The 14,379-nt window shown below is 33.6% G+C and overlaps 1 protein-coding gene across 11 annotated transcripts in view; it reads left to right on the forward strand.

Annotated features, from left to right (window-relative positions):
- Diaph2 (diaphanous related formin 2) overlaps positions 1 to 14,379 on the forward strand; it is an 867,887-nt gene that overhangs the window by 230,779 nt on the left and 622,729 nt on the right. For all 11 annotated transcript variants that reach the window (XM_046427818.2, XM_046427819.2, XM_046427820.2 and 8 more), the window contains 4 exons: positions 895 to 969; positions 1,044 to 1,113; positions 5,578 to 5,714; positions 7,863 to 7,971. In XM_046427818.2, the coding sequence (XP_046283774.1) occupies positions 895 to 969; positions 1,044 to 1,113; positions 5,578 to 5,714; positions 7,863 to 7,971 (391 nt within the window). The remainder of the gene's footprint in view (positions 1 to 894; positions 970 to 1,043; positions 1,114 to 5,577; positions 5,715 to 7,862; positions 7,972 to 14,379) is intronic.

The raw sequence follows: 14,379 nt of genomic DNA on the forward strand, positions 1-14,379 counted from the left end.
TAGATCAAGTTCTATTTAATCTGTCTTCTAGCTTTGTACCATACATGGTATTTGATCTCCTTAGTCATTCCTCTCCAATGCACTGATCTCCTCACAGTCTTTGGAGCATTTCAAACATACTATTTAACACCTCAGGAAACAGTTTGCCTTTAATCCTGTACTGAAAAATTCTTCACTTCCTTCAGGGCTCTGCTCAAATGTTACCTTAACTGAGGACCTTTTGCTGACCACACACTGAAAAGTAGCATCTTGGTTCTCCATTTTATTTAATTTACCAATTGTTATTTTTCTTCCTTGCATCAATGCACTGATATTTATTATAGTTGGTTATTTGTTATCACCTGTCTCCCTCTTTCTACATGGTTGTCTTCATGAGTGTAAAGGGCTTAGTTTTGTTGTCTATCATAGCTCGGTCACCTAAAACATGCTTGGTATAGACACTCAGCAAATATTTGTTGAATGCACAAACAGAACAAATGCAAAGGGGAAGTAGAATGGGAGATCAAACAATTATGGAATATTTCAAGTATGAAGGATTCAAAGGGTCATAATGTTATTTACAGAATGTTGTAGAATAGAAGAGGAGTTGATTTAGAGGATTGGAAATGGGAAGATAAATTCAGCACATAAATTCAGACTTAACTATATGATGGTAGTGAAACAACCAAGGCAGTGCTGTTTAGTGGGCAATCAAAAATGTGAAGAAAGTTCTTGGATTTAGGAAAAGATCTCTGAGTTATGCATATACAGTCAGTATTTGAATCAGTATCAGCAGAGAAAACAATAGTAAGATAACATTATCAGAAATGAAAATCAAAATGTCATTCTGAATATTTAATGTCTTAAATACATGAATTTAATCATACTTTTTTTGTTTGTGTGTTCTTTTTATAGTTGGGTTAACAACTTTGGACATGAAGGTCTCGGGCTCTTATTGGATGTTCTGGAAAAGATTCTGGACAAAAAACTGTAAGAATAAACATTAAAAATTTTTCATCAAAGGGGAAAATTTGAAGTACAACACCTTATTATTTTTTTCTTAGGCAAGAAAATATTGACAAGAAGAATCAATATAAACTCATTCAGTGCCTCAAAGCATTTATGAATAATAAGGTAAGTAGTATTTTCTTCTGCCTTTGTTACAAAAGGGGGAAACTTGCTTGACAATGTGAAAGTATGAAACAGATGAGATAGTATTTATTTAATTTACAAAATGTCTTTATGATGCAAATCATAAGTTTCATTGAAAGACTATTTAAAATATACTTTTGTTTTATACAGTATTCATTAGTAGGTATTGCAATCATGTAAACATATCAGTCTTGTTTTCAAATTAGAAATACTTTTATTTTTCTTTTACTGTAGCAGTTAAAGGTCATAAGTTGGAATACTATTTCTATACGGTTTTTATTCCATTGAAAAAGAAAATTTAATGGTCAGGTTTGACTTGGTTTCTATGAACATCATAAAGTTAATATTCTCTTTTATGTTGAGTAAATGTCATTTATGAGCATTATGGTTTGTAAATGTGATGCCCCCCCAATCCTTTGTGTGAACGCAGGAACATTCAAAGGTGAAATGATTGGATTGTGAGAGCTCTAATTTATTTAGTCCATCCTAGTTTGAATGGACTGACTGTGTAGTAAGTGTAGGTAGGTGGGGTGTGGCTGGAAGAAGTGGATTACTGCATCATGCCCTGGAAAGGTTCATCCCTGCATCCCCATCCCATCCCATCCCACTCCACTTCCTTACTGCCTAAAGGAGAACAGCTTACCACTGCCACACTCTCACACTCTTTCCCCATGGTGTGCTGCCTTATCTTGGGCCCAGAGCAATGGACTTGGCCACCTATGAACTGGACTTCTAATATCATGAGCCAAAATTAATGTTTCTTCCTCTAAGTTAATCTTTTCAGGAATTTTGATCACAGTGACACAAAAGCTGACTAAAACAGAAATTGGTACTGAGAAGTAAGATCATTGCTGTGACTGATCTGACAACGTGGTTCAAAAGCATTTGGAAATGGTTTGTGGGATAAATTTGGAAAAGTTTGGAAATGCATGCTGGAAAGCCTTAGTATATTTTAAACAGAGCTTAATGGATGATTCTGATGGGAACCCAGAAGACCAGAATGCTGATAAGAGTGAGAGCTATGATCTTGAAGTTTCAGAGAAAAATGAAGACTTTGTTGGGAATTGGACTAGAGGCCTTTTAATGTTACATTCTGGCAAAGGACCTGTGTACAATTTATTTGTGTCCTGAGACTTTGTGTCAAGCTTAATTTAAAAGTGATGAACTAATTAATCTGTCAAAGGAAATTCAAGGTAGCACAGCATTCAATCAGTGGCATAGATATTGCTGGCAGCTTTTAGCCAGGTTTACTGTGACAAACAGGAGCAGATAGCAGAAGTGAAGTATTTTAAAAACCTGTAGTTTGACCAAAAACATGCATGTACAATTAATGCCAAGAGAGTTGTGCTTGTTGAAGATATTATGGTACCTATAGAGACCCTAAATACATCACAGAGAAAATAGGAAAGATGGCTTGAGGACATCTCAGGAATTTACATGACCATAACCCTTCTGGGCTCTAGGGTGTAGAAGGGAAAGTTCCTTTGAGAAGAGATCACTGGGATTCACTGCTTTCACAGGGGTACCTAGGAAGTTGTACCCAGCCATCCAGAAACTCAGAGTCTGTAGAAGCCATGATTCCACAGGGCCCAGGTATTGTAAGAGCTGGGCTGGCAGCAGACCTTGTTGTCATCCATGTCGTGTTGGTTCTTCAGGAATACAGGATGCTAAAGTTAAGGGGTCATGGATGTTTACACTGAGAATTAAAAGGAAGGCCTGGGAGGCAAGGGAAAGTGTAACACCATCTGTCTATGAGAGGGCAATGCATGAAGCTGTAAAAGTGAAGCCAAAGCTGAAATGGAGACCCTAGGAATTAGGAGATTCCAGTAACATGGACTATCAGCCTAGAAAAGCTGCTGGCTATGAGCAAGCCAGGTTAAAAGATAGCCCAAGTGCACTGTAACTAGCCAGACCAAAGAGGGGAGGGGTAGGGCTGCCCAAGTCCTTCGGAGAGTACATCTTATGGGTATGTGACTTGCTATAAGCATATTTAGCGGACTTGTTTGCCTGGCTGACTTTAGACTTGTTTTAGCCCCACCTTTTTTTTTCTTTTTTGTGCTCCTATTCCTCCCTTTGGAATGGGAGTGATTATGCTGTGCCACTATATTAGATAAATGTAACTTCCTTTTGATATTTATAGGAGCTCATAACCAAGAGACCAAGAGTTTGCCTTGAGTCTCAGAAGAGACTTTGTTTGTTTGTTTGTACTGGGGATTGAAGTGGGGCAGGGGTGCTTAACCACTGAACCACATCCCCAGCCCCCTTTTAAAGTATTTTGAGACAGGTTCTTGCTCAGTTGATTAAGGCCTAACTGAGTTGCTGAGGCTAGCTTTGAACTCGAGATCCTCTTGCCTTAGCCTCCCGAGCCACTGGAATTACAGGTGTTGTGCCACCAGGCCGCCTCAGAAGAGACTTTGAACTTCACTTTTGGGAAGTATGGGAACTCTTCAGACTATGGGAGTCTTTGGGATAAACTAAATGTGTTTTGCATTGTGAGAAGAACATGAGCTTTTGGGGGCGGAATGTTATGGTTTGCATGTGAGGTGTCCTCCAAAATCTCTTGTATTAGTGCAGGAATATTCAGAGATGAAATGATTGTCAGAGATGTAGTCCAATCAGTCCATACTAGTTTGAATGGATTCAGTGGATTTTAACTGTAGGCAGGTGGGATGTGTCTGGAAGAGGTGGGTCATTGGATGGGAAGGTTGCATCTGCTCTGTAGCCCCTTTGCTCACCTCTCTGCTTCTGTGCTACCATGAGAGGAGAAACTTCCCTTTGTCCTGTCCTTCCCCCATGATATGCTGCCTCACCCTGGGCCCAGAGTAATGGCGTCACCTGTCTACTGTGAGCCAAAATAAATGTTTCCTTCTCTAAGTTGTTTTTGTCAAATATTTTGGTGTCAGTGATGCAAAAGTTGACTGAAACATTAATGACATCTCTGGAAGACAGCAGGGCTTTATTTTTTGTATAATACCAGTTGTGTAATTAGGAACTATATGAATTTTAGGCTTTTTATTAGTGTCTTAGAAATGATGTAACTTATATACCTACAAGTAAAATACCATTGATTAATTCACTTAATTACATAATTGCCTTTAGATGGCATTCTATAATCTCAAAGTGCCTAATAGAGATATGTAATTATATGGAATCTTGCCATATGTGAAATAAAACTATTAATAACCAATGAAATAAAATTTTGTATTTAAGGAATCTGCAGTCTTTCTTAGGCATATGAAGTTATATAATCATATATATTTTATGTACATATATCAATGAAAAATATTATTGGCACATATGGTAGATGCTTGCTAGTAGACATGAGATTCTTAAATACACTTATAATGCTGTTTCTGGAAGTTTTTCACAGAAAGATCCCTATCCATATTAGTACAGAATTTTTCAAATGCTGTGCTCTTAGTCTTTGGTTACAATGTTATGCAGACTTTGATGGGTAACAAGAAAGAACTTACTAAATGTTGCTTCTCCATGGTTTACAATGAATCTCTTTTCAACTGAGGGAAATAATGACATAATGGAAAGACAACATAATACCAGAAATCAGGGGTTCTGCTGAACTATACAGAGTTCATGCTTTGCTACTAATAAGTTGAGTGGCCTCTGAAAAATAAATTCACCTCTCCAGCTAATCAGTCCACTCATCTGTAAATTCAACTATAGTACCCTTTGTTCTGCATTCTCATTGATTCATGTTGTCAACTGTCACAGTTTTCTAGGACACCAACTAATTATAATCAGTATAGTCACTAGAGAAAATTATATTGGTGAGATTTTCAATAGAGCCTTTTCCCCACACTTTGTTATATCAACACATAGGTTCTTATTTTGTAAGGGTTTTGCAGTTTTTGAAGAACCTGCTAATTTGACTTAGATTATTCTAAACTAAGGGTAAGTTTTAGTTAGACCACATTTATGTCTTGCATGTAGGCACTTAGAACATGAACAATTGGATCATCTAAATTACAGGCATGTGAAACAATAGGCATAAATACATATTCAAAATAGAAAATATACTGTTTTGTATTAATTTCACATGGAATAAATTGTCTAAATCAGAGGAGGAAACATTAATCAGAAATTACTTAAATGTCAGGTTTTTTTTTTTTTTTGGCCCCTTGGAATTTAGATTACCTTCTGAAACTCTTATGAAAATCATAAAATGTAAACCATTATTCCTTAGCTTCCATTTTGATAATATTGCTCTGATGTTTGGATTGATGGTTTTCCAGATACATGTCTTATATCTTTACATATTTAGTATGTCACTGCATGTAAAGAACATTTATATAATTAGTGAGAACCTCTTTGCGGAGGTACAGATTTTTTGGGTAATTTTGGTTTAGTTCCTTTTTATTTAATGAAAGATGCTCCATAGACATTTCATTTTGTATGAAAATTTTATATTTCATATTTTCCTCTCTTTAGTTTGGATTACAAAGGATTCTAGGGGATGAAAGAAGTCTTTTACTATTGGCAAGAGCAATTGACCCCAAACAACCCAACATGATGACTGAAATAGTAAAAATACTTTCTGCTATTTGCATTGTTGGAGAAGAGAATATGTAAGTATTGCTGTACTATATTTATTGCATAGAAAACAACTCTTTGAGATAAGTCTTACTTTTAATAAGTCTTACTTTTGTTCTCTTTCATTGGATAACTTGTATAAAAAAAGTATTAGACTTTAGGGTTTTTTTGATTGACACTTTTGTCTTGTATATTTATATTGTAACAGTTTTTGGAGATTATGGAAGCTAGATTTAAATGGAATCCTACTGGGGAATTTTTTAAGGCAAATTTAAAGTGAATAAATAGAATGTTGTCTTGCCAAAGGTGAAGCCATCATTAGAAAAGTGGGCAAAATTTAAAAGTTAGTTATTTTGGCAGTCTTTCTCTCTCTCTCTCTCTCTCTCTCTCACACACACACACACACACACACACACACACACCATGCTGCACATCACACAATTTTATGTCTGTAGTTGAATTGAATATATGCTTTTATTTTAGTATAATTTTTTGGATAGCCTTTTAGTTTGAATACCTATGATAATTGAAAAGATGAAGTACTTATTGATAAGTGAAATTAATTAACTTTTCTTTTTTTCTTTGTTTTTTATAGGTGTGTGTGTATGTGTATGAATATGTATGTATATATATATATATATATATGCATATATATGTATATATATATATGTGTATGTCTATATATATGCACCCAATTTAGCAAGTTTTGCTGAGTATGTTTTGGATCATATATTCCTATGGAAATGATATTGAATCCAAATCAAAATTTCACATTTATTTCATTAGTAATTTTAGTTTGTAAGAAACCATTGTGTGAAAATTGAAATATGTACTATGGACATGAAATGAAATATTTTTCTCAAACCTTTGTGTGAGAGTAATAATTTCAGTTTGATTCACAGGGTGGACCATGCAAATATTTAAGGAAATTTCAATATGCTGACTTTCTCATAATTGTTAGAAAAAATGAGATGTTGTTTAGTGCTAGCTGTTGTCTTCAGAACTCAAAAGACAAACATTAAACCTAAAATATTACCTATAATGTTAACTCTTTTCTCAGTGAGAACAAATGAAGTAACATATGCAAAAGTAAAGTTTCCCTTGGCTTTATAGAAAAATCAGCTTATACATGAATAAGAAATACTGTTTTCTAGTCAAGTAGATTTCCATAACTTAATATGTAAAAGTCATCCTAGCCTGATATAATTGTTAGGAATTAATTATAATTTCAGATATTATTTGATAAAAATAGAGTACTACATAGAGGTGCATTTGATTTCAACATCATATGGTATAGTTATCAATATTTTTATCTAGGTAAACAAATTTCTTGTGCTAGATAAGGATGTTTCTTCAATTACCTTGAATTTCACTTTTGGTTTCTTTTTTTCTTATTCTTTTATCAAATAATGTTGATTAAAGTTATTTTTAAAATATTCTCTCTGTCCAGCACTTTATTATTAAATCACAGTGTGTTTACAATAGAATAATCTATTAATTATACACATAACATTATACTTAAGTGATATGAAGATCTTTATTAACACATGATATTTCAAAACCTGAAAATTTAAATTTTAATGTTTTTCTATCAAGAATTCTTTTGAAGGTATCACCCAGAAACATTATTTTTCTCAAGACTTTTCTAATTGAATTTGAATTTTCATGCTCTAAAATTATTTAAAGTTATCAGTATTCAACTTGTAGGAATATGTGGACAGTAGCTCAATTATTATATCGTAATGATCTTTCAGTTGGAAAGAATAAATCAAAGAGATCTATTGTATATTACGTTGTCTATAGCTGATAATATAATCTGTAATTGAAAATAGATGAGTAGATTTTAATTATTCTCTTTACACACACACACACACACACAGAGAGAGAGAGAGAGAGAGAGAGAGAAACACACAAGATAAGTCTGTGAAGTACTGCAGATGTTAATTACCTTGATTGAACCATTTTATAATATATGCATATTTCAAAATATTATGTTGTACACTATAAGTATACACAGTTTTATTTGTTGATGAAAAAATTAAATGATTTTAAAACATGTAATAACATACATAAACATTATGCTCCAAAAGTAAAACTGGTAAGACTGAAAGAAATAACCAATGTTCATAATATATGTGTAAGAAGTATTTTTCATTTCTGTTTCTTTTTTTCCCCCTCTGTAGTCTAGATAAACTTTTAGGGGCTATAACTACTGCTGCAGAGAGAAATAACAGGGAGCGATTTTCACCAATTGTGGAAGGATTGGAAAATCATGAAGCTTTGCAATTACAGGTAAGTTAGTTTTGTCTTTTCTTCAGAAAATAATAAAACTTGCTGTCCTTTTCTAGGTGGTTCAGGAAATGATCTATGTTAACTTTATTCTTGAGGAATAAGAACTCATATTTATGGCGCATATTTATGATATGAGCTCCTAGACTAAACATTTTAATTTGCATATGTCATTTGATTTAATTCTCCCAACAACCCAGCTTTATAGGTATTAATATCATCTCCATTTTGCTCATAAGAATGAAGAGTAAATAACTTGTCTAAGGCGATACAGCTTGTAAGAGACGGAAATTGATGCCAGCTTTTTTGGTCTCTGATGCTAATACTCTTTATTTTAGATAATGTATGCCATTAAATGCCATTAAATGCAATGTGGAAAATTGCTGAATGAATTTTTTTTATGCTGTTGAACTGTCATTCAGCAAAGACAACAAGTTTTTATATTTAATTTTATCAAATAATTTACTAGTATTTAAATATTAAAATTTCTTATGAGAAACTAACACAATTAATTTTCTCCTTTTCAAAGTTATATTCTGAAATATATCTTTTTTTCTCTAGAGTTTGAAATTGTATCAGATAAATGAATTGGCTTGTTTAAAGAGAATATGTGATGTTAAGAAACCTTAATGCTTCTTCAAATATATAAGTAATTTTCTTAATCGTGTGTTCTTCTAGTTCAATTATGATGAACATTTTAGATAAACTTTTATAGTGTGATTATGTCAAAGGTATTACATATTTAAAAGTTGGAATATTTTCCCAGTTTTTTTTTTACGAATACATTTCTTCTTGCCATAAAGCTTTGTACTTCTCTTGTAAAGTATCTTTAGGAGGAATGAAGTAGTTTTAGCTATATTCAAAGTTTTCATTACATTTTATATTTAGTTTGTCATACTTGGGCAAAGTACAATTACATATTTTAAAAATCCACCTTAAATGAATTTTAAAGCATAATTCTGTGAATTACGTGTTATTACCTCCAGTTTACTGATAAGAGAATTGATTTGCTGGAAGGCTAAATCCCATTGAAAAATCACATAATGGTTAAGTGGTAGAACTGTGATTTGAACTTAGGTCTTTGTGATGCCAACATTTGTATATTGCATTGCCTGTATTTTAATGTGACACCACTACCATAGATTAGTTTACCCCAAACAATGAGATGAGATTAATATTTGCTATCCTTCAGGAAGCTGGACACAATGGAATGATAAAGTAGAAAATGTTTAACAAATAACATATGGAAAAATCACAGACATCTTGCTAAGTATTCAAGAAATTGTTGAATACTGATTATAGATGCAAACTACAATTTGAAATTTCCTATTCTAATGAGCTACAAAAATTAGCAATTTGTTATATACTGAGCCTTGTACTCTCACAAGAATTGAGTGAATTTGTTTATTTGTTGTATTTAATGTGAATAAAAAATATCCTTGAAAAGTTTAAAAATATATTCAGAATGCAGAAATGAAAAACAAAAGTTTAAATTTGTCGTTTAAGAAATATAATTAGTACAGTATTTTAACAGAATTACTTTTCTATTTTGGTAGTATCCTGAGACATCTCAAAATGTTATTATAGTCTCAGGAAGTAATTTTGTTAAAATACAGGACTAATTATATTTTAATATAATAACTATATATACCCCTCTTTTATTTTAAAACAGATTATTGACTTCTCAGTTTTTTTCTTAGTCCATCTGTAAAGTAAACTTTTGTACCTGTGATAGGTTTTTCAAGAAATAGGCAGAAGATAAACCATCTATCTTGACACGTTCTATCTTTACTGTCTTCCCTTTAACTTAGTGTCATTCTCCAGTCTCACATCCTATGATGCTGGTTTTCATCTGAGTTATGCTTTTAACTAGCCTCTCATATTGCTTTATCATTTTATAGTCCATGTCTCTAAAAGAATAATCTCTACTTGTTTTCTGTTTTAAATTACCTTTCATAACTCAGATTTCTCACAGTTCTCAAAAAGGCATACTGTCATCCTCTAATTTCAAAAATCCAATGGCCTCTTTCCAGTGGAAGAATGCCACTGATATCTAGGTACTCTTCCTCATCGTCTTCTTTGAAAGTTTTTCTTCCTTTGCCTTCCAGGCACAGTTTTCTCTCTGCTTTATGACTACCTGTAATGGTTCTTTCTCTATTTTTTTTCTTTTTTGATACTGGGGATTGAACTCAGGGGCACTCAACCACTGAGCCATATCTCCAGCCGTATTTTGAATTTTATTTAGAGACAGGGTCTCACTGAGTTGTTTAGCACCTCACTTTTGGTGAGGTTGGCTTTGAACTCCTGACCCTCCTGTCTCAGTGGTATGCCACTGAGCTTGGCGTTTCTCTATTTTTAAATATTTCTCCACTTTTGACATTCACATTTTCTGTCATTGATCCTCTCTATTATCATTTTACATCCACCTATCCATATATACATATGTACTTATACAAATACATGTATATATGCTCATAGACATATACATATTTATTTTCTCCATACATATTCTCAGTTACTTCTCTAGTTTTAACATACAACTTATATCCTAGGAAATCTCCAAGTTTATAAATGCAGATCATACCTTTCTCTCCATTCACAGCTGTATATCCAAATACTGAACTAGTTATCTTACAAATGTTGCAAAAATAAGAAATTAAAAATAGCATTCATGAGGCTGGGATTGTGGCACAGTGGTAGAACACTTCCCTAGTGTGTGCAAGGCCCTGGGTTCAATCCTCAGCAGCACGTAAAAATAAATTTTAAAAAAAGGCATTGACAACTACAACTAAAAATTAAATATTTAAAAAAATAGCATTCATAATTGAAAATTGCCAAGTGTCAGACAATGTTCTAAATACATGTTATCATGTTTAAACCTCACAGGAATTCTAAGAGGAGATAGTTGCAGTAGCCCCATTTTATGGATAAGGAAGCTGAGGCCCATAGAAATTAAGTGATATTTCTAAGGTCACAGCATGGCATAATAGGAGATAAAGCCTAGATCAGATATCAAGGTGTCTGGCTCCAGAACAAATGCTATAACTACTACACTGTACCACCTTTTCCATTGAAACTTAGCTTATTATTTCTTCCTCTTAACCTGATTCATCCCAAGGAGTTCTAGTTTTCTCCTTGTGTTTTCCATTTTAGAATTTACAGGCATTTTTTTCTCCCCAAATCTTTAATTTTCCTGAAGACATTGTTCTTCTTTGCCCCTGTAGCCAGGCAATCATTATGTCTTCTTATTGTATAGTATAGACTATGACTATCACATTCTCTCTTCACTACTGCCTTTATCTTCTCCCACCAATATTATTTCAATAATTTCCTAATTAATATCCCATATTTTTACACCCTTCCCCTCCAGAAAAATGCTCTATGATGTTCTTAGTTATTCTCAAGAAAGAAATCTGATTCTACTATAAGCATATATTAGAAAAAAACCTTATGTTTATTACCCAGTGCTATCTTGATGAAAGTGGAGACCTTACTTGTGACATATGAACTTTTTCAGCATGGCCCCATCTTAACATGATGGCCTTTTAGCCTGTTATTCTTCCCAAAGTACCTTGTGTTTTAATGAAACTAAATATAGTACTTCCCAAACAGTATATAGGCTTTGCAAATACCTTCATTTTATCATGCAGAACACTTTGTCTGAAATATCTACCCTTGACCACCAATATCCCATTACTCTTTGTAAAATTTAGTGAGAGCCCAAAGGAAGGTGAAATTAGGTATATCCTGCAGGAGACTGGGAAGTTTTCAGTGATGATAATTCAACTAGGACATGAAGGGTAAGAACATTCCAGAAATTATCTTCTCTAATAAAAAGTAGTATTGTGTAGGATGAGAGGCAAGAAGTGCTTCTGATAGGTAATAATATAGGCTACAGTAGTATCCCAGTTACTTCACCAAAGAAGACAAAACAAGGTATTTTCAACATTTAGTTGAACCTTATATTTACATAGCCAGACAGGAGAAGCCAGGGTATACTGAGCATTAATAATTGTTTATGGAAAGAAAAAGTAGTATAGTTAACATCCAGTGACATGATATCAAAACAGTCCCTGTCTTCGTAGACTGCAGTTAGTATGAAAGGTGCCATGTCCTTTCAGCATTTAGGAGCTATGTAGAGAAGTGTGTTAGTCTGATTTAATACATTTTAAAATGATTTTCTAACATGTCAAAAATAATAGACATGTTTTCCATGTTGTAATTGGATCTGGTACACAAAAACAGAGCAGTAAATACACCTGCTTCTAATGTGTAATAGCTTCACTATCCAGACCATACCTATTTAATAAATTCATCCTTTTGGAATATAAATGAGAACCAAAAAAATGGTATGCAATCTGCAAAATGCCACCAAATCCATCTCTTAAGCTTCGTGGGAAGAAAGACCCATGAGCCTTTTATCAGCCTCTCATCCTTCTCCTTGCCCCTTGTGGTATCTTAATGAGCTTAATTATCCATTTTCCATCCATCTCAGACCAGAAGCACAAATTAGGAGAGGGTTTGTCCCGACTGTTGTACTGGGATCATCAAGAAGTGATGGCTGGGACTGGGGATGCAGCTCAGTGATAGAGCCCTTGCCTGGCATGCATGAGGCCCTGGGTTCCATCCTTAGCACCACCAAAAAAAGGGGGAAAAGTGATGGTTGATAGCCTAGCAACAAGAGAAGAATACTTAGAAACAAAAACATAAAAATACTGAAACTAGAATGCAATCAATAACATTTTATTTTACTTGTGCCAGGGCGAGTAGTCATGCATACTTCAATAATTCCCCAGGGTATCTGTGTTTCAGCAAAGCCCACTAACTCCCATATTTAATCTTCCTGATGAGTCATCAATAATTTATTTAAATGGTATCAACTATGATTTTTAAGAATGTGAGAATTATGTAACTCAGATCATGTCCTATGTGACCACATATGGTGATGTTTAAGTAAACGTTCAGATATATGGAGTGATTTTATGTAGCTTGATTCTTTCCACATTGTTCTTAATTTTTGAGATTTTACTCTTATCATACTTTTGAACTAGCTATTACCTTTGCTTCTGGATGCTAAACTTTTCTTGTTTTCCTTTTGCCTCTATGTTTTATTAAAATTTCCTATGTGGTTAGCCTTTAAATTTGCTGATTGCTAGAGCAATCATCAGACCTTTGATCCTCAGTCCTTTGCTTTTCTCATTCTGATGATCCTTGAGCAGTGTCATTCAACCTCTGGACTTCAGGTAGCACTCATATATAATGTCTCCTTCTGAGCTTCCAACTTTCTCCTGACTAACAGATCCCTTATATTTGTCAGCCTCCAATTGAAGTTTTATGTTGTTCTTAACTGTGCTTATCTTCCTGTTCTTCAGCCTTTTCTAAACTTATCTCTTGACCTATCTTCATCTTATATTTCCAAATCTGGTTAGGCTTACCGTTATTGACCATTTGGAAGACACCAGAAAAATAGTAGTCATATTTACCCTGATCCACTGTCCATTCCATTATTCAACGAATTCTATCAATTTTACTTCCTTACTGTTGTACTGCCCTTCCTTGGCATAGTATTCCTCTCTCTCCATCCCCATTGCTGTTTTTTAAATTTCAGGGTATTGTCACATGCCATTATTTAATCATTTCCTCAGACCCTTTAACATCTTCTCTCCTTCTTTCTAAGCCCTTTTAAGTAATATCCTATAAAATTATCTTTCAAAAATGTAATTCTTGTCAGAATAAAAACCTACAAACACATTCTATAGGCTCTAGGATTAAAATCTACATAAAATACTCAATCATCTAGCCATTGATTTCTCTTTGACCTCATATTCCACAGTTCTTCTACATAACTATTTCCTTGAGCCATACTATGCTTTATTTCCTGAACATTCTATGTTTTTCATCCCTCTTAACTCCATAACTTTGTACATGGCTTCCTTTGCCTGAAATCCTTTTCTATTTCTTCACCTAATTAACTGAGTCTGTACATGTGTATCTTTCTTGGTAGGTACTTATGTTGACTTAAACCATCTTTATCCCTAACTCCTGCTGGGCTAGGATAAAGAAACACCTTATTAATGTCAACAGAGTACTTAATAAGGTCAAGTATGTGACAGTGTCAATAAAGTTTTAAAAGCACAGTTTGTCACAGTTAATGGCAATATGGATAATCTGTCTGACAGTGCCCTAAAGTTGGCAATTATTGCACTCCATTGCTCTATGAATTGTGATCCAACAGATAGTTTGTATTATTTCTAAGCCTGTAAGTTAAAATAAATAAGAGGTTTTAGCATTTCTCAGTAATTTTGAAGAAGCTCATGTTTAAATATTTTTTCCTCCTATGATGAATAGCACGCACATGTGTGTATATGCTAGTGAGTGAATACATATAAAATGTACAAAATATAGAAATTT

The sequence above is a fragment of the Marmota monax genome, unplaced genomic scaffold, assembly GCF_021218885.2.
Source record: "Marmota monax isolate L192 unplaced genomic scaffold, Marmota_monax_Labrador192_F-V1.1 WCK01_AAM20220418_F8-fsc00067, whole genome shotgun sequence".
Lineage (NCBI taxonomy): Eukaryota > Metazoa > Chordata > Mammalia > Rodentia > Sciuridae > Marmota > Marmota monax.